This window comes from Lepidochelys kempii, chromosome 1, assembly GCF_965140265.1.
Source record: "Lepidochelys kempii isolate rLepKem1 chromosome 1, rLepKem1.hap2, whole genome shotgun sequence".
Taxonomy (NCBI): domain Eukaryota; kingdom Metazoa; phylum Chordata; order Testudines; family Cheloniidae; genus Lepidochelys; species Lepidochelys kempii.
Genome location: NC_133256.1, coordinates 98,449,527 through 98,476,946, shown reverse-complemented (window position 1 = coordinate 98,476,946; position 27,420 = coordinate 98,449,527). Strand labels below are relative to the sequence as shown.

The 27,420-nt window shown below is 40.8% G+C and overlaps 1 protein-coding gene across 22 annotated transcripts in view; it reads left to right on the top strand.

Annotated features, from left to right (window-relative positions):
• DOCK9 (dedicator of cytokinesis 9) overlaps positions 1 to 27,420 on the top strand; it is a 336,209-nt gene that overhangs the window by 85,576 nt on the left and 223,213 nt on the right. For 21 of the 22 annotated variants that reach the window (XR_012159418.1, XM_073348510.1, XM_073348458.1 and 18 more), the window contains exon 2: positions 7,872 to 7,988. The exons of the other annotated variant lie outside the window; for it this stretch is intronic. Coding sequence is in view for 20 of the 21 variants with exons in the window: in XM_073348510.1 (XP_073204611.1) it covers positions 7,872 to 7,988 (117 nt within the window). In the remaining variant the exon portion in view is untranslated. The remainder of the gene's footprint in view (positions 1 to 7,871; positions 7,989 to 27,420) is intronic. 22 annotated transcript variants of the gene reach the window in all.

The following is a 27,420-nucleotide window of genomic DNA, read 5'->3' as shown; positions in this document are numbered from 1 at the left end:
TGGCTCTTTTCTCATTGAAAAATAAATGAAGCTAATTAAAATTGGTTTACCATAAAATGGTGGACCGTGGCTCACCACCTTTCATCTGAACGTTTTTCCTTTTATGGAGGCACATTCTCCCCATAAGAGGAACCAAGGGGTAAGGAAGGTGGCATCTCTGAATCTAGCAAATAGCTTTTAAAAGAGGGATGAATGACAGTTCAGTAAAAGTCAGATAAAGAAAAACACTGTAGTTTTATGGTTTATGTGCATTACTGACAAATGTGAAGACAAGAGGTGGTTTTCCTGGTTCCATTATGTCAGTGCCAAAACTCCCGTTGACTTCAGCTGGGTCAGGATTTCACCCAAGATCTCTGCCCTGAAGAGCTTAAATTGGTCGAAGATTCTCAAGTGCAAGCCATGCAGGAAAACTCTTCTTGCTTTTAAGATTTTTATAATTGTATATTTTTATTTTATTTTATTTTTATTTTTGTTTTGCCTATAGGCTGGTTCAAGGGCACTGTCCATCTTAGCATATTGTAACCTCAGACGCCTAAGGAGACTAGAATGTTTTGTTAGCCCCAAACATATTACATACTAAATTAAAGTCTCATTTCCTTCTCCTTTTTTGTTAATGCAGACAACAACAACAAAAAGTAAATTCCAGAACAACTGCAGTAGAGAAATAGCTCTTTGTAGTGTGTGCACAGAACACCTCACGTCATCAGTTAGTCCTCCAGTCTCAGAGGAGAGATTGGGGTGGGTGATGTAAATCTTATGTATCTTCAGGAAATCTGAATTACAAGGCAAGAGATTCCCTCATCTATAAAGATACAATCAATACAAGATTTTCATTTTTGTAGTGCAAGTAGCTCCAGGGATATCCTGAACTAAAAAGTATAATAGTGAACAATGCTAATGTTCACAAAGAAGGAGACCCTATAGCTGCCTGAGAGCGCAAAATGTCTTAAGAGCTAGAAGTTTTTCCTTCATATTTCATGCTGGAGGCACAAGACCAAAAAGGGAGAAACATGAGCAATTCTTCTGGGCAGAAGTACATGGTTAGTAATTATCTCAACTAAGTAAATACCACACCCTATCTGTAGTCCATAACAGAAAGGCACAGCAAGCAAAAGATTTCATCACATATCTTATTAGAGACATTTTTTTGGTCTAACATTTTTTACTTTAAATATACTAAAACTTTTTTTCATATTTTGATTGGGGGACTAGTGTTTATAGGCCTTCTGCAAAAAGTGAAGGAGAAGATTAAATGTAGGGCAGACAGGGTCAAGAAGGGGGCGATGGAAAGAAAAGCAGGCCTCATTGAAGAAAATAGGTGTGTGGGAAACTACCCTTTTTCTGTGCTTATAAAACACAGTGCTACCCATACTGTGTGTTAGCATAATAGCTAAATTATCTCCCATAAAACAGTGCATATGCAAACAGATTCAAAGATTCTGGATATAGTTTCCCTCTTTTGGTTTTTAATGTAACCTTTTAAAATTGTGTTGCTTTGGAAAGCATTGAACACTGTTTTTAGAAAACAGTCACTTTCATATTTTCTGTTTTACTGTGGGTGTAGGTTAGTTTATTTGAAGTCTGAACATTCAAACTTGGTTTAAATTGTCAGTGATAGTGTAGCTCAAGAAGGTGAAGTATGACCGTTTCAACCACAAATCATGATTTTGTGGCTTTCTTAGTTTGATGCATTTGTTTTAATTAACGTTTTGGTATCTCATCTTGTTTTTTTGGTACAAGGTTCTAAACCTCCCCTGCTCGTGCAAAGTATTTAAAAGACTTAGACTATGTCTATATTTGGATCTGGGGCTGTGATTCCCAGCTTGAGTAGGCATACTTGCAGTAGTTGTCACTGAGCTAGCATTCTAAAAACAGTAGTGTAGTCACAGCAGCATGGGCAAGCAGCAAGAATGTACTCCCAGGCTCTAGGCAGGTTTGTGTTTAGTATGGCTAGCTCAGTGTGAACTAGCGCAAGTGTTTCTGAGTGTAGATACACCCTTACAGTAGAAGTTATTATGGAAGCCTGTAAGTTAGCACACATTGCCTTGGTTGATTGGTCCATCAGCCCTCACAGAGAGAGCGCCATTCACAACACATCATTCATGTTGTTCTAGCCAGTCCTTCAGCCACCCTCTGACCAGGCTGTCAGTGGCACTGGACACCCGATCGGCATAGCGCACCATAGCCCAGAACCCCTGAGCCATCCGCCAGCCTCAGCCTCCCAAGTAGCTGGGATTATAGGCGTGCACCACCGTGCCCAAATAGCATACATGCTTTAACCAAAAAAAAAGTTTGTCTTCATTAATGTCAATACATATTCAAAATATGTATATTTCTGAGAATGGTAAAAACTTTGTGAAGTAAATATGTGCAATAAATATTTCATGGTTTTCTTTCAATCCTGGTGCCCACTTTTCCTTGGAGAAGGAAATAATCCTTCTATTTCTCCAAGCGTACCCAGAGTGGGATGGAAGTGAGGCTGAAAGTTTTCCTTCTAGAGATGTCTATGCAAGCCACCTCAGACATTGGTTCAGTGTCTCCCAGTCACTGTCCCAGAGAGCTGGGATTCTTCTCTGAACTCCTGGCCCACATCCACTCAGAGGTCCCAGTTTTCTGCTACTGTGTGGGCATTGATATCTGAAGGGCTGAAAAGAGCACCACTCCAAAGATGTGCCCAGGTGCAAGTCACCTTTTTCTGCATCTGGCAAGACACTGAAGGGTCATCAGCTATATGACTCATCTTGGGCTAATACCTGTAAGGCTCATAAGCCTGAAGGCCAATTCTGGTATCCCGGTACTGACATCTAAGGCAGCACATATGGTATCCTCTAAATCAGCCCTTGGTACAGATCTCTCTGTATCAGCCCTGGCACCAAGTGCCTTGGTACCTGGAACCACAGAGCTCAGTGTTCTGATATTGTAGTGTTGGTACTTTCCACTTCTGTATGGACTACCTCCATCATACCCACTGCTTTGGCACTTGGTTTCTTGTCACTAAAACCTTTTATATGGTGCCCGAGTGACTTATTGGAGGGCTCAGCCCTGAGTCACTTCTACTACAAAAATGAAGAGAGATGATTGCCAAACCACCAGCATTGGAGTCACTGGTACGCAAGGTTATTTACTCTGTATTTACCTCCTTTATACAAAGGGTACATGTGATAGGACTGCACCTCCGTTAGAGGATGTATATTTCTGCTCTGTCCAGCAAGAGGAGAAAACTCTCTCTCACTTGTGATCCGTCCTTTTTCTGGTTAGCTCACTAGGAATCATGGAGGGGTTTTAAGGGAAGAGTCTGAGGCATAGTAGAAAGAGGTTTGAGCTTCAATGGGACCACCCTACCTGGTACTGCCCATGTGCCCTCTACCGCATTAATCCTACCCCATACCAGCCACAGCCTTATTGATCCCCTGGGGTGTACTCCAGGAAACCTGCTTAATTGACTGTCACAAGGGCTAGATCACCCTTCCCAAAGAGACAAATCAAGCCACCTCCATTGAGCCGGTTGGTTCAGCCACATCTACTTGAGAGGCAGGAGGAAAAAAATGAAGAGGAACATCAGCTGCCAGGGAAACAGCATCCAGTCCCAATTGCAATGTTCTCATCCTTTCCTAACAAGGCTGTGTATTTAGAATAAAAAAATAGCAATAAATTGTTTTTTCCTCTAACATTTTTATGTAGAAGTATTAATGAAATAATTGGAACATGAAGGGGAAAAGCTGACTAATATAGTCAAGCCGCTTAGTTATGACAGTTAATTTTATTACCTCTAAGTAATCTGTAAGAGATGAATGTATAGTCCATTCTCGAATATCTCTAGTGGAAGTAATTGTACTGTTCTGTTAACTTCTCCCATTGCTAAAATATTCTTGTTATAGGGGACCTGGTTATGACCCCTATATTTAGTTTCCCCAACACTTTCCATAATAAGAGTCTTGCTTCCTTTTCTTTGGGACGTTCTTGCACGTTTATTGTTTTGCAGCAAGTTTTGATATAAGCAGGAGAAATCCAGTGGCTAGAGAAGTGATTTGTTTTTCTTCATACCTTGAAATTTCATTCAGTTTTTGCTGATAGCAAAATTTTTTAAAATGGTTTGTTCCATTCTCTTGCTTGTGCAAGGAAGAAGCCAAAACTGGGCACCTCATCTAATCTAGCGCTTACCCCCACCCCATGGGGGCACAATACAGGGCAGGAAAGCTCCCCCAGTTTTGGGTAGGAAGTCGGAGAGCGAGCCAAGTGGATGCAGCATCAGGATCCAGCAGTCTGTCCCCATTTATACTGTATAAGAACATAACGGCCATACTAGGTCAGACCAGTGGTCCACCTAGCCCAGTATCCTGACTTCCAACTGTGGCCAATGTGAGGTGCTTCAGAGGGAGTGAACCGAACAGGTAATCATCAAGTAATCCATCACCTGATGCCTATTCCCATCTTCTGGCAAACAGAGGCTGGGAACACTTAAGAGCATAGTTTTGCATTCTGGAATAACAGCTCTCTTCCTGCTAACTAGCATAGTTAGTCTTGTAGCTCAGTGGTAGCAATCAAATGTGTTGTGGTGGTGAAGATCAGACAGGTTTGAACCCTGAACCATGCATGATGGGGTATGTATGTTGTTTTTACTTGTTTTCCTTAACAACAAATAAAACACACCTAGGAAATTGCATTACATTTAAAGAACATTATTTTAGTTGCAAAGTCAAATACTGAAAGCTTAGAAATGTGAAACTTAAGGTTGGTCATGCAACCTTAATTCTATCTCTCTTGTGCATTTGCAAATGAAACTGTCTTCAGTTACGCACTCATAGTCCCCTTACTTCCTTGGTGACCCCTGTCTTATTTAGTGTCTGCACAAGGTGTCAAAATTAGATTCTACAGGTCACTGTAAATTTCCTATTTCCTAACTTTAAATATTTGACTTTAAATAACATTTATATATATGTTGCTTTATCGTATGTTAAAATGTTTACCGTAATTTTTAAACTAAACTCTCCCTTGTACATTGCATGTGCATTCCTTTATTATTGTTCTGGTCTTGTTGAACTAAGCATACTGTGCTGTACAAATAGAAAGGAAAAGTTAATTCTCATTTGTTATATCATTGTTCCAACATATTTGTAAACAATTGCTTTTTCTTTTTCTGTTGACTAAGCATACCCAATTCATGTAATCTCTCCTGATGAGTCTTATTTTCCAAATTTATCATTTTGTTGCCTTTTGAACTCCCTCCAATATTCTAATATTTACTTACTGGGAATGTTACCATGTGGTAGATATTAGACTATCTGAAGTAACTTCTGAGTAATTTATAATCTAAGCATGTGAACGCTAGTAACCTTTCCTGGATATAGCCTTCCAAGTACAGAGATTTATTATCAAAATTTGACTAATCTGCTTCATTCTTGAAAGAAAAAACAACGTACTACCTTTACGCACCTTGATGATCAGCAATAATCACTTCATAGGTTTAGTATTGTAAATAGTAGGATATAGGATTTTAAATGGTTATTAGACGAAGAAAAAAAATTAGAGAAATAGGCGATTCCTATTTCATGCAGCTAATTTTTCAGCAAGGGCCAGATTCTGCCATCTGTACTGATGTTGAGTAGAAATTTACTTCCAGATTAGTTCTATTGACCTAAGTTGGTCTAATCAAGGAGTAAATTACTGAGCACATGTAGTAAGTATTAGCAAATTAAAGTGCTGTCCACAGAAAAAACTTTTGTAATTGTCACTGTCTCCATTATTTGTATGTTATATTACTGTGGTATTTCAGTTTAACTGATGCAAGGAAATCTTAAATCTCAATCCAAATTTAACATTGTTCTGCAGAATTTGAAGTTACATTCAACATTTTCTAGGTTATCTGATTGCACACAAGACTTTTCAAAATGAAAACAGTGTGCTTCACATTTCAGCATGACAAACTGGAATAACTTAGCATCAACAGAGATGCTAATTTACAGATTTCATATTAATCCTAGAATATCAGGGTTGGAAGGGACCTCAGGAGGTCATCTAATCCAGCCCCCTGCTCAAAGCAGGACCAATCCCCAATTTTTGCCCCAGATCCCTAAATGGCGCTCTCAAGGATTGAACTCACAATCCTGGGTTTGGCAGGCCAGTGCTCAAGCCACTGAGCTATCCCTCCCCCCGAGTAATTAATCAAGTATTAATTATCATGTGTTTTAATACTACTCAGACTTTTCCAAGTAGGAATCAGATGTGGAAGTGCTCTGATTGGAGCCTAATCTTCGTGATTATTCTAAAACCCTACATTTGACCCAAAGCACCAAGTTAAACTTATTAAAAATTAGGGTGTCTACACTGGGAAATTGACTGGAATTGCTATAGCTAGCTATACTGGTGTAACTTCCTTGTGTGAATGCTCCATTCTGGAATAAAAATTAGTTTATTCCAGTATAGTGTCTAATTGGGGTGGGGATATGTGTTATGTGAACATATCTATAGCAGAGTAAATATTTTGCTATAGCTGTGCTGTTCAATCTCTCCATGTGGACAAGACTTTAATTATAAACACTTAATGGTCACATTGAATACTAACTTTCTTTAAAAACCAAACCAAATCCTCAAGATAGATTCTCTGTAACAGGCGTACTATAATATTACTAGGCAGAGTGGCTGTAGCTGTAATCAAACCTGTGGATTTGGCAAAAACTGCGTGTGTCCCCTTGAAGTTGCATGTGATTCTAAGGCAATGTCTTCACTGCAGAGTTAACCTGGGTGATTGGTGCCTGGGTTAACCTAGTCTGGGTTGCACATCCCTGCTGCAAACCCCTATTTGTGCCAGATGTGTGGCTGTGTCCATACTGGTGCTGTACTTACCCATGTGAGATGCTAGGACTTCTGGAGGGATATCCCAGGTCTCTTTGCAATGTCCTGAACTGGGTTACTCTATGAATTTTATGCAATGTATTGTTGGAGAACTTTGTTGTTGTTGTTTCTGGGACTTATGTGGAAGTGTTCTTAGTTAGCAGACTCATTAAGTAATCCACCCAAGGTTTGGCTGATTGTCTGATTTCAGATAAATGTGTTCAAATTTTAGGTCTTAGCTTACCTCATCCAGAGGCACACCAGAACCCTGGTGTCTGCATCTGGCTAGCTAACATTGCATTGAGAGGATGACTTCTCAGATTGCATCACTGTTCAAGTACTCTGAAATTTCAGTAGAAATGTAGCAGGTCACATGCAGTGTAGGGTTTAAATGCCAAACTGCTGTATATAAACTGGAAGAAGTCTTCCAGTGCAGAAGAGGGGAGTAGGTAGAGTGAAAGAAAATATGGTCCGGCGAAATTGTGGGATGGCATTGAAGGAGTATCAGCACCCATGTTGATTAGCCTGCATCTGCATTGCAAAGCAGGTGGTTTACCAGCCCAGGTTAAAGCACAACCCGGTTTCAAGTCTATACCAACCAGGGATGCCACCTAGAACAGGTTTAAAGCACCACTAAACCCAGGTCAGAGGTTTTTGTGTGTGATTGGTAGCCAGGTTAAGGGCAACATCTGGGTAAGAGTCCAGGCTAACTCTTCAGTGAAAACATACCCTAAATGAGTATTGCCACAATGTGTATTGCCATAGTCTTCACTCTGTCCTCCCTTTTCCAGACACTTTTTGTGTCTTACCTCTTACACAAATCAGCTTATTTATGTATAATTGTTAGTCATTATAGTTCAACTGTATTGTGTAGTGTGATTTTTTTTAAAATTCCTATTTTTGAATGCTGCAAATTTGTGATATCTGAAGTCAGTTGTGTCAAGTAGCTTTTTATACAGCAATTTTATACAGATAAATGACTACAGAATTGTAATTTTTTCACAGTATATTTAAGAGTATCTTTTCTATTCATTTTCTAGGCAAAACCAAAGCTAATTGAGCCAATAGACTACGAAAATGTCATTGTTCAGAAGAAAACACAAATTTTAAATGATGCGTTACGTGAGATGCTACTTTTCCCCTATGATGACTTTCAGGTAATTATTTAACTTCAATTTCACTAAATTTTGTTAGTAACGTTACAGACATGACACTGTAGTAGATGAATGGAAAACCATTAAGTACAGTATTACATTTCTAAAACTAAGGATCTTTCTATCAGCTGGATATTCATGCGTCTTTTTTTTTGGTCTTTATTTTGCCTAATTTTTCTAGTGCAGACTGATGAAGTACTGACACAACTCCACCATTCTTTCAGATACAGGAGGTTCCACTCCCTCAACACAGCCATCTTGCTTTCCACTTGAGAGGCAGCTGGTCAGACAGTGGCAGCCCTTATTGCTTTTTAAAACTTCCTAGATACCTTTAGTTTTTTTATGTACCTGCTAGATTAGGTGCTGTCTATTGGACCCAAAATATCATGACTAGTTTAAAAAACATAACTTAAATAAAATTTGTTTGTTATTTGCTGTCTGGTTTTTTACTCCTTAGGTACAGTTGGGTCACATTTTCAAGCTTTTCTCCATAACAATGAAAGATACAAATTTTCTTTTTTAATGAAAGTTGAGATTCTCATCTAATCACAAGGCTCCAGAGGCTCAGGCTTTTAAGAAAAAACACCAAATGTTGTGGCTTTTGTGATGTAGTCAGGAAAATTGGCAACACTGTATACAATACATGGAGATTCTCTTTTGCAAAAGGAGTAAGTTACCATTGAGCAGAGAGAGGCACTACAGAGACCTATATATGAATGTTTTATCTCTCTAATTTTTTTTCTTTAGATGTCATAAGTTTTGTGTAGAGAGCATAGTAGCCAATAAATGTTTTTTAAAAGTAAAACCATATACATAACTAGAGAAAAAGAGTACAATCATAGGACTGGAAGGGACCTCAAGAGGTCATCAAGTCCAGTCCCCTGCACTCATGGCAGGACTAAATATTATCTAGACCATTCCCAATAGGTGTTTGTCTAACCTGGTCTTAAAAACCTCCAATGACAGAGATTCCACAGCCTCCCTGGTAAGTTCTAGTGCTTAACCAACCTGGCAGGAAATTTTTCCTAATGTTCAACCTAAACTGCCCTTGCTGCAATTTAAGTCCATTGTTTCTTGTCCTTTCCTCAGAGGTTAAAGAGAAATTTTTTTCTCCCTCCTCCTTGTAACAACCTTTTATGTACTTAAAATGTGTTTTTGTCCCCTCTGGCTTCTCTTTTCCAGACTAAACAAACCCCATTTTTTCAGTCTTCCCTCATAGGTCAAGTTTTCTAGCCCTTTAATCATTTTTATCGCTCTTCTCTGGACTTTCTTCAATTTGTCCACACCTTTCCTGAAATGTGACACACAGAATTGGACACAATACTCTAGGTGAGGCCTAATCAGTGTGAAGTAGAGCAGAAGAATTACTTCTTGTGTCTTGCTTACAACACTCCTGCTCATACATCCCAGAATGATGTTTGCTTTTTTTGCAACAGTTACACTCTTGATGGAGATTTACCTGGTGATCCACTATGACATCCAGATCCCTTTCTGCAGTATTCCTTCCTAGGCCGTCATTTTCCATTTTGTATGTGTGCAACTGATTGTTCCTTCCTAAGTAGAGTACTTTGCATTTGTCCTTACTGAATTTCATCCTATTTTCTTCAGACCATTTCTCCAGTTTGTCCAGATCATTTTGAATTTGAATCCTATCTTCCAAAGCACTTGCAACCCCTCCCAGCTTGATATTGTCCACAAACTTTGTGTACTCTCTATGCCATTATTTAAATCTGATGAAGATATTGAACACAACTGGACCCAGAACTGATCCCTGTGGGACCCTACTTGATATGCTCTTCCAGCTTAACAGTGAACCACTGATAACTATTCTCAGGGAATGGTTTTCATACCAGTTATGCATCCACCTGATAGTAGCTCTGCCATAAATATAAAGGGAAGGGTAAACACCTTTAAAATCCCTCCTGGCCAGAGGAAAAACCCTTTCACCTGTAAAGGGTTAAGAAGCTAGGATAACCTCGCTGGCACCTGACCAAAATGACCAATGAGGAGACAAGATACTTTCAAAACTGGAGGGGGGAGAAACAAAGGGTCTGGGTCTGTCTGTGTGATGCTTTTGCCAGGAACAGAACAGGAATGTCTTAGACTAGTCTAGTCTAGTCTTAGAATTTAGTAAGTAATCTAGCTAGATATGCATTAGATTATGATTTCTTTAAATGGCTGAGAAAATAAACTGTGCTGAATGGAATGTATATTCCTGTTTTTGTGTCTTTTTGTAACTTAAGATTTTGCCTAGGGGGATTCTCTGTTTTAAATCTAATTACCCTGTAAGGTATTTACCATCCTGACTTTACAGAGGTGATTCTTTTTACTGTTTCTTCTATTAAAATTCTTCTTGTAAGAAACTGAATGCTTTTTTCATTGTTCTTAAGATCCAAGGGTTTGCGTCTGTGTTCACCTATGCAAATTGGTGAGGATTTTTATCAAACCTTCCCCAGGAAGGGGGGTGCTAAGTTTTGGTGAGGATTTTGGGGGGAAAGACGTTTCCAAACAACGCTTTCTCAAAAATAAACCTGGTTAGATGTTTGGTGGTGGCAGTGGAAGTCCAAGGGCAAAAGGTAAAATAGTTTGTACCTTGGGGAAGTTTTAACCTAAGCTGGTAAAAGTAAGCTTAGGAGGTTTTCATGCAGGTCCCCACATCTGTATCCTAGAGTTCAGAGTGGGGAAGGAACCTTGACAAGCTCCATCTAGGTTGCATTTCCCTAGTTTGTTTATGAGATGGTCATGTGTGACAAGGCATCTCTTCACTGGCAATGTTAAAGTGCTGCCATGGCAGCGCTTTAACATGGTTTGTGTAGTTGCGGCATAGGGCTAAGAGAGAGTTCTCCCAGCACTCTAAAAAAACCCACCTCAGCTAGGGGAATGGCTACCAGCACTAGGAGCGCGTCTCCCAGTGGTGGTGCATTGTCTACAGTGGCACTTTACAGCTCTGAAACTTGCAGCGCTCAGGGGTGTTTTTTTTAACACCCCTGTTGGAGAAAGTTGCAGTACTGTAAAGTGCTAGTGTAGATAGCCCACAGTATCAAAAGCCTTACTAACGTCAAGATATACAGTACCACATTTACTGCTGCCGCCTATCCACAAGGCTTGTTATCCTGCCAAATAAAGCTATTAGGTTGGTTTGACACGATTTGTTCTTGACAAATCCATGCTGACGGTTACTTATCACCTTGTCTTCTAGGTGTTAGCAAATTGATTGCTTAATTATTTGCTCCAATATCTTTTTCTGTGTACTGAAGTTAAACTGGTCTGTAATGGTGACTTCCAAAGGTCCTCCACCAGTATTACCCTCCTGCAGTCTAAAGTTTTTTGTCCTATGTGTGGATTTATGGTGGTTCTGTTGAGAGGAATTTGGGTTTTTTTATAAGAAGCTTTTACAGTGTATATCGTCACCAGCTGTGGGATACTGTTCTCTCTCCATATGAAACTATTGTATTACATTTAGGGAACAGAACTGCCAACCAAGTAGGTGAAAATAAACCTATTTTCTACAGTCAAATTTGGCAATCATTACTATTTATCTGAGAGCGCCAATAGTTCTATATTCTACTAACTTTCGACATTTTTTCCCCATTTATTCTGTAGCCTATTTAATAGCTTATCTGGAGGTTCACTGAAAATTATTGGACCCATGTGTGCTTTTCTAGTATCTTCTGTCATATGCCGCTTTATTCCCAAGAGTAATACGGGAACAAATCCATGCTTCTCCACTAAGAGTTCTCTACAGATGCCCATTCTGGGAAGCATGTCCCTCTGGTTCAGTGAGCTGCAGGCTATTTTGAAAGCCGTGATTGTTGGGGGGCCTCATGCATGCTCAGACAGCTAAGTGTTTGGTGCAAGTTATGTAAGGGACAGTAGTCCCAAACACCCATACTTCTACCTCTACTTTTGTAAGTAGTTGGCTTCAGAACCGTTGCTCTGTTCATTTGCAGTATGCAGCTGCTCTACCTTTTTTTCTGTTTCATTAGCTCTAGTATTCTATACAATATCACACAAAACATTAAAGTTTGCTCAACTATATCTCTTCACAGGACCAAAAACGCTAAATCAGGAAAATCCTAAAAAAGATCACTTTGGCTGTGAATGATGCACTTCTTTCCAAATTCTAGACTGCTGCCATCATGACGCTTAACCATACTAATACCATGTGCTAAAGCAGGAATTCAGATTTTTCATCTGGCCTGCACTGGTGCCTGCACACTCTTCTACATTAAAAAAGACCAAAATTAGCAGTTCTTCCTATGTGACAGCTTCAGAAGGACCAAAAAGATTGGGTTTCCTTCATTGCAAGGCATATTTTTATGTTGTTCTAACCATTCAGATTGCTAACCGTGAGGAGGCAAATGTTCAAGTAAATTCTATTCCTGGAGTAGGAATGTCCTTCTTGGACCACCTCCCTAAGGAGCAGTATAGAGAAGCCAAACCAATTTTAAGAGCATTTCTCCAAGCATTCTTTGAGAGTTGTGGTTAGGTCAGTTAGAACAGTTTTGTCTTTCTTACACTCTTGATTTCAGACCTCTTGGCCCAGCCTAAGAAATTTAGGCCAGAGTATCCAATCTGCTATTTGAGAAACATGACCTCTTTAGTCTTCCTTTTGAGAACAAAGTGACAGTCAGGTCTTAGGGTCTCTCCTTTCCTTAGGATTCCAGGGTCAAATCCCATCAGAAAACTGCTAAAGGGTGTGTCTACACTGCATCTGGGAGCAAACCTCCAAGCCCAGAAAGACAGATTTGTGCTAGCTTGGCTTTAGCTAGCATGCTAAAAATAGCTGTATGCACATTGTGGCACATGCAGTAGCTTGGGCTAGCCACCCCAACTTGAACCCACTCGATCTCCTGTGTCTGAACTTGGGTCGTTAGCCTGAGCTGCAAGCAGTGCCACAATATCCATACTAAGAAAAGGAGTACTTGTGGCACCTTAGAGACTGACAAATTTATTTGAGCATAAGCTTTCGTGAGCTACAGCTCACTTCATTGGATCTGATGAAGTGAGCTGTAGCTCACGAAAGCTCATGCTCAAATAAATTTGTTAGTCTCTAAGGTGCCACAAGTATTCCTTTTCTTTTTGCGGATACAGACGAACACGGCTGCTACTCTGAAATATCCATACTGCTATTTTGAGTGCTCAACTTGAGCTGAGCTAGTGCAAGTCTGTCTATCTGGCCTAGGAGGCTGACTCCCAGCTGTGGTGTAGACACCCTCAGGTGTCAGTTACATCAGACCACCATATGAAGAAAATCTTAGACCATCTGTGTCTTCTTACACAGCACCTGTCAATTAGCGTAGTAGCTGAGCACTTCTTTGACTCCCCCTACAATATCCAGTAGTACTTCATGCTAGATCTGGCAGTGCTGTGTGTTAGCAAAAGAGCCTTTTAAACTGAGAAATGGAATAGGGAAAATGGGAACAGAAGATCTGCCACACTGGATCAGACACATGATTCATCTAGACCAGTGGTTCTCAAACTTTTTTTTCCATGGACTACTTGAAAATTGCTGAGGGTCTTTGTAGTCCACTTAATGATCTTTCCAAATGTTGTCTGTACCATTAGCTAACTATTGTAAAATGCTTTGGATAAAAGTGCTATATAAAAAAAACTTAATTAACGTTTTTTTGTTCTACAGATAAAAGCACACAACACTTTAATATCAGTAGTCTTACCTTTCTAATGCAATGGCTGTGCTCTCTCTCCCCTGCTGCAGCAGCCACAGCCCTGGAGCTGGGGAAAGTCGCCTCTTTCTCTGGCTGCCACAGCCCTGCATGTCCCAAATTCCCCCCACCCCCTCTTCTCACCCCACTGCCCCTTCCCATCTACACCCTATTCTCCCCAAGGCCACCACCTCAGCTTACATGTGAGTATTCTCCAGGGTCCAGGCACCACAGTTGGAGAACCTCTGATCTAGACCACTGTTCTGTGTCTGACAGTGGCCAGTATCAGGTTCTTCAAAGGAAGGTGTAAGAAATCTCCCAGTGCCTTGTTGTGGAGTTTGGCCTGTACTTGGAAGCATGAGATTTCATCTCTTCCAAAATGTATTAGCATTAACAACGGTAACTCTCTAAATATTCTTATCTGCATAAATGTCCAATCCCTTCTTGAATCTAGTTAAATTCTTGGCCTCAACAACATACCAAGCAGTGAATTCAGTAGCTTATGTATTGTGTAAAGGTAAATTAAAATAATTTCCTTCGATCGGTTTTGTATTTGCCACATTTCAATGTCATTGAAAGTCCCTTTGCTGTTGTGTTATGAGACAGGGAGAACAGAAGCTCCTGATCTGTCTTCTCTATACCATTCATTATTTTATGTATTTTTATCATGTCCTCTCTTATTTGTCTTTCTAAATTAAACCTATTTCTTTTCAGTTTCTTCACTGATTTATTCCCCCAGTCCTTAATCATTTCTCCCCTTCTTGAACCCTCCTTCTTGAGATGCAGTGCCTGGTACCATACACTGTATTCTAGATGAGGCCACATTGATTTAACTAATGGTGGTATATTTTTCCATTTTCTCCATCCTGTTTCTAATGTATTTTACCATCTTGTTTGTGTTATTTGGTGGCAGCTACACAATGAGCTGTCAAAAGATGCTCAGGTCCCGTTCCTGAGGCAATGCAGTTAAGAGAGCTGTGTTAGTCTGTATCCACAAAAACGAGGAGTCAGATGGCACCTTAAAGACAAACGGATTTATTTGGGCATAAGCTTTCGTGGGTAAAACTCACTTCAGATGTATGGAGTGAAAATTACAGATGCAGGCATTATTATACTGACACATGAAGAGAAGGGAGTTACCTCACAAGTGAAGAACCAGTGTTGACAGGGCCAATACAGTCAGGGTGGATGTAGTTCACTCCCAATAACTGGTGAGGAGGTGTCAATTCCATGAGAGGCAAAGTTGCTTTTCATAGAATCGTAGAATAACAGAGTTGGAAGGGACCTCTGGAGGCCATCTAGTCCAACCCCCTGCCCAGAGCAGGACCAATCCCAACTAAATCATCCCAGCCTGGGCTTTGTCAAGCCTGACCTTAAAAACTTCTGAGGAAGGGGATTCCACCACCTCCCTAGGTAACGCATTCCAGTGTTTCACCACCCTCGTAGGGAAAAAGTTTTTCCTAATATCCAACCTAAACCTCCCCCACTGCAACTTGAGACCATTACTCCTTGTCCTGTCATCTGCTATCACTGAGAATAGTCTAGATCCATCCTCTTTGGATCCACCTTTCAGGTAGTTGAAAGCAGCTATCAAATCCCCCCTCATTCTTCTCTTCCGTAGACTAAACAATCCCAGTTCCCTCAGCCTCTCCTCATAAGTCATGTGTTCCAGTCCCCTAATAATTTTTGTTGCCCTTTGCTGGACTGTCTCCAATTTTTCTACATCCCCCTTGTAGTTTGGGGCCCAAAACTGGACACAGTACTCCAGATGAGGCCTCAGCAACGTCGAATAGAGGTGAACGATCATGTCCCTCGATCTGCTGGCAATGCCCCTACACCCCAAAATGCCATTGGCCTTGTTGGCAACAAGGGCACACTGTTGACTCATATCTAGCTTCTCGTCCACTGTCACCCCTAGGTCCTTCTCTGCAGAACTGCTGCCGAGCCATTCGGTCCCTAGTCTGTAGCGGTTCATTGGATTCTTCCGTCCTAAGTGCAGGACTCTGCACTTGTCCTTGTTGAACCTCATCAGATTTCTTTTGGCCCAATCCTCCAATTTGTCTAGGTCCCTCTGTATCCTCTCCCTACCCTCCAGCATATCTGCCACTCCTCCCAGTTTAGTGTCATCCGCAAAGTTGCTGAGGGTGCAATCCACACCATCCTCCAGATCATTAATGAAGATATTGAACAAAACCGGCCACAAGACCGACCCTTGGGGCACTCCGCTAGATACCGGCTGCCAACTAGACATGGAGCCATTTATCACTACCCATTGAGCCCGACAATCTAGCCAGCTTTCTACCCACCTTGTAGTGCATCCATCCAGCCCATACTTCTTTAACTTGCTGACAAGAATACTGTGGGAGACCGTGTCAAAAGCTTTGCTAAAGTCGAGGAATAACACGTCCACTGCTTTCCCTTCATCCACAGAACCAGTTATCTCATCATAGAAGGCAGTTAGATTTGTCAGGCATGACTTTCCCTTGGTGAATCCATGCTGACTGTTTCTGATCACTTTCCTCTCCTCTAAGTGCTTCAGAATTGATTCCTTGAGGACATGCTCCATGATTTTTCCGGGGACTGAGGTGAGGCTGACCGGCCTGTAGTTCCCAGGATCGTCCTTCTTCCCTTTTGCAGTGAGCCGGCCCCAAATTAATGGTGTTAAATTTGCAAATGAATTTTAGTTCTGCAGTTTCTCTTTGAAGTCTGTTTCTGAAGTTTTTTTGTTCAAGTATGGCTACTTTTAAATCTGTTATAGAATGTCCAGGAAGATTGAAGTGTTCTACTGGCTTTTCTATGTTACCATTCCTGATGTCCAATTTGTGTCCATTTATTCTTTTACATAGAGACTGTCCAATTTGGCCAATGTACATGGCACAGGGGCATTGCTAGCACATGATGGCATATATCACATTAGTAGATGTGCAGGTGAACGAGTCCCTGATGGTATGGCTGATGTGGTTGGGTCCTTTGATGGTGTCGCTAGAGTAGATATGTGGACAGAGTAGGCAATGAGGTCTGTTACAGGGATTGGTTTCTGGTTTAGTGTTTCTGTGGTGTGGTATGTAGTTGCTGGTGAGTATTTGCTTCAGGTTGGGGGGCTGTCTGTAAGCGAGGACTGGCCTGCCTCCCAAGGTCTGTGAGAGTGAGGGATCATTTTCCAGAATAGGTTGTAGATCGTTGATGATGTGCCGGAGAGGTTTTAGCTGGGGGCTGTATGTGATGGCCAGTGTTGTTTTGCTATTTTCCTTGTTGGGCCTGCCCTGTAGTAAGTGATTTCTGGGTACCTGTCTTGCTCTGTCACTCTGTTTTCTCACTTCTCCAGGTGGGTATTGTTGTTTTAAGAATGCTTGATAAAGATCTTGTAGGTGTCAGTCTGAGGGATTGGAGCAAATTCAGTTGTATCTTAGGGCTTGGCTGCAGACAATGGATCGTGTAACGTGTCCTGGATGGAAGTTGGAGGCATGTAAGTAAGTATAGCAGTCAGTAGGTTTCTGGTATAGAGTGGTGGTTATATGACCATCACTTATTTGCACTGTAGTGTCCGGAAAGTGGATCTCTTGTGTGGACTGGTCCAGGCTGAGGTTGATGTTGGGGTGGAAATTGTTGAAATCCAGGTGGAATTCTTCAAGGGCCTCTTTCCCATGGATCCATATGATGAAGATGTCATCAATGTAGCGCAAGTAGAGGAGGGGCGCTAGGGGACGAGAGATGAGGAAGCTTTGTTCTAAGTCAGTCATAAAAATGTTGGCATACTGTGGGGCAATGCGGGTACCCATAGCAGTGCCGCTGACTTGAAGGTATAAGTTGTCCCCAAATCTGAAATGGTTGTGGGTGAGGACAAAGTCACACAGCTCAGCCAACAGGTGTGCTGTGGCCTCATCAGGCATACTTTTCTTGACCGCTTGTAGTCCATCCTCATGTGGAATATTGGTGTAAAGAGCTTCTACATCCATGGTGGCCAGGATGGTGTTTTCTGGAAGATCATCAGTGTATTGTAGTTTCCTCAGAAAGTCAGTAGTGTCTCAAAGATAGTTAGGAGTACATTGGTGATGTTCCAGAAATACCTCTATATGCATTTTGTAACAGTCTCTTTAGAGATGGAAATTCTGACCCTTGTATAAGACTGTTCAAACCATTTCCTCTCATATAGTATTCAGTTTTTATTTTTAGTCAAGTGTTTTCCTTTTACAGAGTACAATCTAAAAGTTACTGAATTGAAAAGGAAGCCAAGCTATGCTAATCATAAAGAATTTGGAAGAAAGTTTATATGTGATTTTAATAAAGTTGTGGCCCTTTGGCCACTTGAAACAACGTCTGGACTCTCTTCTAATTAGTGTATGCCCTTAGCAGTTTGACATTGTGAAGACCTCAGTACCTTTAAACAAAACAGAACAGTACAGTACAATGTTATGCTGCTGGTTTCATTAGTCGCAAACTTAACAATTGTATTTTGTGCAAGTGGAGCTTGTCTCCCCTTCCCTACCCCCCCCCCCATATAGACATGCTTAAATGGGATGATAGCACAAATGTTTTGAGGTAATGCTGTTAATTAATTTGAAACATTGGTTAATAGACACACCTGTTTCATTTAATTGGTCAGAATATCTACAGTATTTACAGGTGGAAATTGGTCTGTGCTAAGACATTTACTGTTGTAAAGTTATTCTTTCGGGCTGCTCTGTTATGTCTAACTGATTCTCTTGGCTAAATAGAGTTTAAAAGCTATTTTAGTGATTTGTACAATATTCTATTTCTAATAATTTATAAGATCAGTATGAATTTAATTCACTTTAATATATTCCAGTCTGACCCCCATCATTAGAAGGTTTGCTTAATTGGCTCATTCTTATTTCCATTAGAGTAATTAATAGGATATTTGTGTGTTATAGCTTTCTAATTCTCGATTTAGCAATTGGGAACTTTTAAAGAAATACAAAGCTGTTCACTTCCAGTCAGCATTTTGAATTTTCTTCATCTTAGTAGCGTCTGAAAGTCTTTCTTACCATATTTCTGTATAATGGCCTGTGTGAAATGTGCCTAATCTATGTTTAGTGTCCACACCACAACCATTCCTGTAATTCTATTACAATTTCAGTAGAAAAGCCAAGTTTTTAAAGCAAATGAAGCTGAACTACTAATCTGTTGGGCTGCCATTGGAAAGTTTGCACAGCCCTTCCCCACCCATTGTGGACTAAATAATGCTTGGCCCTGCTCTCTCTTAGTTCCCCTGAGAACTAACTGTCTGCAAGGAGGTAAGCACAAGCCACAACACTCCAGTCCCTGCTCTTCTTGATGCCAGTCAGCATAACTGGCTGGATACACAGCAAAGAGCATCCATATGCTTTTGAAAAATGGTGTGTTTGTATGTGTTACCTGGGAGCCCCTATGGTGAATTCTGCATCACTCAGTCAAAAGTCCTCCTGGGAACTCTGGCTGCAGCACAGCCCCTCCACATCATCTTCTGCACATGTGAATATGCCAAGGGCACAAACTAGTACTATGTAGAAGCATTCAGGATCTGGAACTGTCAGTGTATCATCCTTCATAAGCATTAGATTCATGGGGAAAAAAACCCCACAGCTTCCTGCTTTTGGAGTAGAAAATATAAGGCAACATTTTATATTTTCTTCCATTGCTTTAACAGATGGGTAATATTAAAATAGCAGAGATGAAGCATTGCTAAATTTCTTTTTATAAGCTGACCCTTGCTTTTTCTAAAAATAAGGCACTATGTGTAAATGTCCAGTCTTTGTCAGTTTATAAGCACAGTGGTAATATAGCTAGTTTCCTCCCCATCACTAATAAATTTTCTGTTTTTTCTGGAGTTGGAACACTCAACTCCTGCCTAGATATTTCAAGTAGCAATAGTTCAAAGAATTTTGGCCACGTGAAAGTGGAGTAGAGACCGTGTGTGGCAACAGGCAGTTGAAGAGGGCAAGGGAAAAATATCCTGACACACACACACTCCCTCAAATAAATGCAGTGCAGTGCTGGACGGATGGAGAAACTCACTGATGGAGGCTGACTTCTGACAAGAAGATACTTAGCCTGCTGAGCTGCCACCATCTTGTCTCCCTGAAAAGACTTCAGTTACTGCTATGGAGGTTGCCTCTGCTCTACACCTGACATCAGCCTACTGCCCGAAGGGAACCCTTTTAGCTCTTGTATCTTTCTGAAAGCAGACTGGCTATCTTCCCCCAAGTAGAACAAATTAGAGAGAGGATTTCATCCTATCTGTTGACCAAAGAGTTATCAGAAAGAGAGCAGAAGAAACCCAGAAGCTGTTAAATCTTCCTATGGGAAAAGTGGGAAGCAGCTCAGTGTGGTGGATGGCTTCACTGTCTTCCAGCCAGTTGTTCTTAAACCTCCTCCGTATTTCCATTTATTCAGAAGTCCTTTGGTGCTTTTGCTCTGCTCCCAATGGCCTAGGGGGGTAGGTTACAGGTCATCTTCTCTCCCCCTCCTTTTGTTGCTGCTCTTTGAAGTTGCAGCTTATTCAGCTTCAGGCAGGAGATGCTGCTGTTCCTGCTGCATGCTAATATACAAGACTACCTGGGCAGGTGGTAGCTTCTGCTGTTTTCACCCCCTCCCTTTTCCTCCTTCTTAACCTCTTGCTTTCCTCTGGTTCTTCCAGGGACTCTACTCCACTTTTAAGGTATAAACATGGTCTGTGTTTCTCCAGCCTCAAAGAAAATCTTCATCGCAATCTGACCTACCAAGCCATCTTTTCTCTCCCCTTCACTCTGTCGTTTCCTGCCTCTTTTTTCTCTCTTTACATTCCAGCATGGCTGGCCTTTTCTAGTCATATGGTTTCAGTTATTATCGTTATGTTGTGGGGCTGTCAGTAATTAAAAAATCAATCACAATCACACAATTAAAAAAACTAATTGCTATTAATCGTGCTGTTAAACAATAATAGAATACCATTTATATAAATATTTTTAGATGTTTTCTACATTTTCAAATATATTGATTTCAATTACAACACAGATTAAGTGTAAAGTGCTCACTTTGTATTTATTTTTTACTATAAATATTTACACAGTAAAAATAAAAAATAGTATTTTTCAATTCACTTGGTACAAGTACTGTAGTACAATCTCTTCATCATGAAAGGTGAACTTAGAAATGTAGAGTTATATACAAAAAAAACTGCATTCAAAAATAAAACTTTAGAGCCTACAAGTCCCCTCAGTCCTATTTCTTGTTCAGCCAATGGCTCAGACAGACAAGTTTGTTTACATTTGCAGGAGATAATGCTGCCTGCTTCATGTTTACAATGTCACCTGAAAGTGATAACAGGCATTCTCATGGCACTGTTGGAGCCAGTGTTGCAAGATATTTATGTGCCAGATGTACTAAAGACTCATATGTCCCTTCATGCTTCAACCACAATTCCAGAAGACATGCATCTATGCTGATGATGGAATCTGCTCGATAACGATCCAAAGCAATGCAGACCAACACATGTTTATTTTCATCATCTGAGTCAGATGTCACCAGCAGAAGGTTGATTTTCTTTTTTGGTTGTTTGGGTTCTGTAGTTTCCGCATAGTAGTGTTGCTCCTTTAAGACCTCTGAAAGTATGCTCCACACCCTGTCCCGCTCAGATTTTGGAAGGCACTTCAGATTCTTAAATCTTGGATCAAGTGCTGTAGCTATCTTTAGAAATCTCATATTGGTACCTTCTTTGCATTTTGTGAAATCTGCAGTGAAAATGTTCTTAAAATGAACAACATGCTGGGTCATTATCCGAGACTGCTATAACATGAAATATATGGCAGAATGTGGGTAAAACAGAGCAGGAGACATACAGTTCTCCCCCAAGGAGTTCAGTCACAAATTTAATTAACACGTTATTTTTTTCCATCATCATGGAAGCATGTCCTCTGGAATGATGGCCAAAGCATGAAGGGCATGCACATTTTTAGCATATCTGGCACGTAAATACCTTGCAATGCTGGCTACAAAAGTGCCATGTGAACATCTGTTCTCACTTTCAGGTGACATTGTAAATAAGAAGCGGGCAGCATTATCTCCCATAAATGCAAACATACGTGTTTGTCTTAGCAATTGGCTGCACAAGAAGTAGACTGAGTGGACTTGTAGGCTCTAAAGTTTTACATTGTTTTGTTTTTGAGTGGAGTTGAAACAAAAAAGAAAAATCTACATTTGTAAGTTGCGCTTTCATGATAAAGAGATTGTACTACGGTACTTGTAAGAAGTGAACTGGAATATATTGTATCTTTTATCATTTTTACAGTGCAAATATTTGTATTAAAAGTAATATAAAGTGAGTACTCTACACTTTGTATTCTGTATTGTAACTGAAAACCGTATATTTGAAAATGTAGAAAAACATCCAAAATATTTAATAAATTTCAGTTGGGTATTCTATCATTTAACAGTGCTGGTAGTGATCAGTGGCTCCATGTCTAGTTGGCAGCCAGTGTCAAGTGGAGTGCCCCAAGGGTCGGTCCTGGGGCCGGTTTTGTTCAATATCTTCATAAATGATCTGGAGGATGGTGTGGATTGCACTCTCAGCAAATTTGCGGATGATACTAAACTGGGAGGAGTGGTAGATACGCTGGAGGGCAGGGATAGGATACAGAGGGACCTAGACAAATTGGAGGATTGGGCCAAAAGAAATCTGATGAGGTTCAATAAGGATAAGTGCAGGGTCCTGCACTTAGGACGGAAGAACCCAATGCACAGCTACAGACTAGGGGCCGAATGGCTAGGCAGCAGTTCTGCGGAAAAGGACCTAGGGGTGACAGTGGACGAGAAGCTGGATATGAGTCAGCAGTGTGCCCTTGTTGCCAAGAAGGCCAATGGCATTTTGGGATGTATAAGTAGGGGCATAGCGAGCAGATCGAGGGACGTGATCGTTCCCCTCTATTCGACATTGGTGAGGCCTCATCTGGAGTACTGTGTCCAGTTTTGGGCCCCCCACTACAAGAAGGATGTGGATAAATTGGAGAGAGTCCAGCGAAGGGCAACAAAAACGATTAGGGGTCTGGAACACACGACTTATAAGGAGAGGCTGAGGGAACTGGGATTGTTTAGTCTGTAGAAGAGAAGAATGAGGGGGGATTTGATAGCTGCTTTCAACTACCTGAGAGGTAGTTCCAGAGAGGATGGTTCTAGACTATTCTCAGTGGTGGAAGAGGACAGGACAAGGAGTAATGGTCTCAAGTTGTAGTGGGGGAGGTTTAGGTTGGATATTAGGAAAAACTTTTTCACTAGGAGGGTGGTGAAACACTGGAATGCGTTGCCTAGGGAGGTGGTGGAATCTCCTTCCTTAGAAGTTTTTAAGGTCAGGCTTGACAAAGCCCTGGCTGGGATGATTTAATTGGGGATGTGTCCTGCTTTTGAGCAGGGGGTTGGACTAGATGACCTCCAGAGGTCCCTTCCAACCCTGAGATTCTATGATTCTATGATTAAAATTGTGATTAAACGCAATTAATTTTTTGAGTTAATCGCATGAGTTAACTGATTAATCCACAGCCTTATTATGTGGATGACTAATTATCTCTTCATTCCTGATTGATCCCGTCCACCTAATTCCACATCTCTGCCTGTCTCTCTAACATCTCTTAAAATTTCAGATAAACGTCGGGGGGAAAAAATCAAGCTCGATTTTTCATCAAAACCCTCTCTTCTTACTGCTTTTGGCATTATTGATGATAATGCTGTCACGGAATCATAGAATATCAGGGCTGTAAGGGACCTCAGGAGGTCATCCAGTCCAACCCCCTGCTCAAAGCAGGACCAACACCAATTAAATCATCCCAGTCAGGGCTTTGTCAAGCCTGACCTTCAAAACCTCTAAGGAAGGAGATTCCATCGCTTCCCTAGGTAACCCATTCTAGTGCTTCATCACCCTCCTAGTGAAAAAGTTTTTCCTAATATCCAACCTAAACCTCCCCCACTGCAACTTGAGACCATTACTCCTTGTTCTGTCACCTGCTACCACTGAGAACAGTCTAGAGCCATCCTCTTTGGAACCCCCTTTCAGGTAGTTGAAAGCAGCTATCAAATCACCCTCATTCTTCTCTTCTGCAGACTAAATAATCCCAGTTACCTCAGCCTCTCCTCATAAATCATGTGCTCCAGCCCCCTAATAATTTTTGTTGCTCTCTGCTGGACGCTTTCCAATTTTTCCACATCCTTCTTGTAGTGTGGGGCCCAAAACTGGACACAGTACTCCAGATGAGGCCTCACCAATGCTGAATAGAGGGGAATGATCACGTCCCTTTGATCTGCTGGCAGTGCTCCTACATATACAGCCCAAAAAGCTGTTAGCCTTCTTGGCAACAAGGGCATACTGTTGACTCGTATCAAGCTTCTTGTTCACTGTAACCCCTAGGTCCTTTTCTGCAGAACTGCTGCCTAGCCATTTCGGTCCCTAGTCTGTAGCGGTGCATGGGATTCTTCCGTCCTAAGTTCAGGACTCTGCACTTGTCTTTGTTGAACCTCATCAGATTTCTTTTGGCCCAATCCTCTAATCTGTGTAGGTCCCTTTGTATCCTATCCCGACCCTCCAGCGTATCTACCGCTCCTCCCAGTTTAGTGTCATCTGCAAACTTGCTGAGGGTGCAATCCACACCATCCTCCAGATCATTTATGAAGATATTGAACAAAACCGGCCCAAGGACCGACCCTTGGAGCACTCCGCTTGATACCGGCTGCCAACTAGACATGGAGCCATTGATCACTACCCGTTGAGCCTGATGATCTAGCCAGCTTTCTGTCCACTTTATAGTCCATTCATCTAGCCCATACTACTGTAACTAGCTGGCAAGAATACTGTGGGAGACCATATCAAAAGCTTTACTAAAGTCAAGGAATAACACGTCCATTGCTTTCCCCTCATCCACAGAGTCAGTTGTTTAGTCTTAGAAGGGAATTAGTTTAGTCAGGCATGACTTTCCCTTGGTGAATCCATGCTGACTGTTCCTGATCACTTTCCTCTCCTCTAAGTGCTTCAGAATTGATTCCCTGAGGACCTGCTCCATGATTTTTCCAGGGGCTGGGGTGAGGCTGACTGGTCTGTAGTTCCCAGGATCCTCCTCCTTCCCTTTTTTAAAGATGGGCACTACGTTAGCCTTTGTGACGCACACTTGTGACTTGGGAAGGTCATTTTTGACTCTTCCTCTCATTCTACCCTTGTGTACAGGCCAAATCCAGATCTTTCTGTTTCTTCCTCCACAACATTTGCAAGATAGGGTGGAGGTGATAAACAGAAGTAATATGGCATTGGTGAGACCTCTATGGAATATTGTGTCTGGTTGCATTATCCACACTTTAAAAAGTATGTTGAAGAACTGGAACTACAAAAATGGTTAGAGGTCTGGAAAAAAGTCTTATGGTGAAACTTAATGGGCTCAATCGCCTTAGTTTATCAAAGAGAAGGCTAACAAATGATGTGATAATGGTCTGTAAGTTAGTTAAATTGGAAGGAAGATCGTACTTTTAACAATTAATTTGATCAACTATTGGAACTACTTACCAAGAGAAGTGGTAAATTAATAGTCACTGGACTTTTTGTATTGAGTTTTGGATATCTTTCTAAAAGAGATGCACTAGTGGAGCTACAAGTTACTGTGTTTGATATTCATTTATGCAGTAGGGAAGAATGATTCCCTTTGCAAGAATTACTAGGTGAAATTGTAAAGGCTGTGCCATGCAGGAGGTCAAAATAGATTATCATATTGGTCCCTTTTAGCCTTAAGGTATATGCAGGACAATAAACTTTTCTGTATCCTGATTATCTTGTGGTGTTCACTGCAGCTTCCTCTTCTCTGGTCTCCCTGGAAACAACATCTCTCTCGTGCAGAAAGTCACAACTAAAATTTCCATGCGTCTGGCTGCGTGTGGCCTTCCACAATCCATTTTTTAAAATCCTTTCATGAGTTTGCCCCTTTCCCATACCATGACACTTAAACTTGCCCTAGTCTTCGGTGCCATAGACAATTCCTTCTGTCCTTACTTATCCCACCTAGTTAGTCTCTTATCACATCACTTTTTGTGTGTGCATACCAAGACATGTTAGTGAGTCCAAGCTGCCAAAACTTGAGATTACTCTTGCTACTTGACATGTGGTGAGTCTTTTCTTTGGCAGGAAGGAAATCACCTTTTGCTAGATTTAATCCGTACTCTAAAGTGGTGCTGAGTCTCTTACAAAACACTTACGTACCTTATAAAAATTTTTAGAGTTATTAAAGATTAAGTAAAATTACCGGATTTAGCGAATAATTTTGTTTTATACTGCCTATGTTTCAAATCTTTGATGTACGGACGTTTTCCAAGTAGTTTCAAACAGATTACAGCATAACTGCAGACATATAAAAGCACTTGTAACTGCTGTATGTGGTTTGGCGCCAATTTTTATAGCTTTCCAACCTCTAAATTGTGGATCTCCATATGCGTAAAATGGGGGTTAAAAAATTATTCCATTTTAAAGTTAGATTTTTTGAGGAAAAATTGCACCCATTTTGCTCAGTCCAGCAGTCCAAAAGATATGAATAAAATAAATAAATTCTGCACCATGAAAATTAGTTTTAATTGCCATATTTGTGCTGCCTGGTGGTTGTGGTTGACATGTTTACAAGTGATATTTAAAATAAAAGATGTCAGGGAACTCAAAATCAGACTGAATACATTTGTATTGTACTTTAATACTGTTTTCTTATGTTTTTAAACATTTAATTTCATTCACCAATATGAAAGCTGGATGGATTTTTAAGTGTTAGATCTCATATTGCAAAAGTACATCAGTGTTCTCCCCCCCTCCTCCCTAGGATAGCTGCCACCAGGAGCCAACTCTTAAATACCAGTTGTATTTATTTAAATACCAGTTGTATTTATTTAAAACTGGTATATAAGAAATATTTGAGTTCATTGGTGTTCAATAGAAAACCGCATCAATTTTTCAGAGTTCACCTTCTATTTGCCTCTTGTGATGTGATTGTATACTTTTAGGTTTCAGAGTAACAGCCGTGTTAGTCTGTATTCGCAAAAAGAAAAGGAGTACTTGTGGCACCTTAGAGACTAACCAATTTATTTGAGCATAAGCTTTCGTGAGCTACAGCTCACTTCATCGGATGCATACTGTGGAAAGTGTAGAAGATCTTTTTATACACACAAAGCATGAAAAAATACCTCCTCCCACCCCACTCTCCTGCTGGTAATAGCTTATCTAAAGTGATCACTCTCCTTACAATGTGTATGATAATCAAGTTGGGCCATTTCCAGCACAAATCCAGGGTTTAACGAGAACATCTGGGGGAGGGGGTAGGAAAAAACAAGGGGAAATAGGTTACCTTACATAATGACTTAGCCACTCCCAGTCTCTATTCAAGCCTAAGTTAATTGTATCCAATTTGCAAATGAATTCCAATTCAACAGTTTCTCGCTGGAGTCTGGATTTGAAGTTTTTTTGTTTTAATATAGCAACTTTCATGTCTGTAATCGCGTGACCAGAGAGATTGAAGTGTTCTCCGACTGGTTTATGAATGTTATAATTCTTGACATCTGATTTGTGTCCATTTATTCTTTTACGTAGAGACTGTCCAGTTTGACCAATGTACATGGCAGAGGGGCATTGCTGGCACATGATGGCATATAATGCAGGAGAGTGGGGTGGGAGGAGGTATTTTTTCATGCTTTGTGTGTATAAAAAGATCTTCCACACTTTCCACAGTATGCATCCGATGAAGTGAGCTGTAGCTCACGAAAGCTTATGCTCAAATAAATTGGTTAGT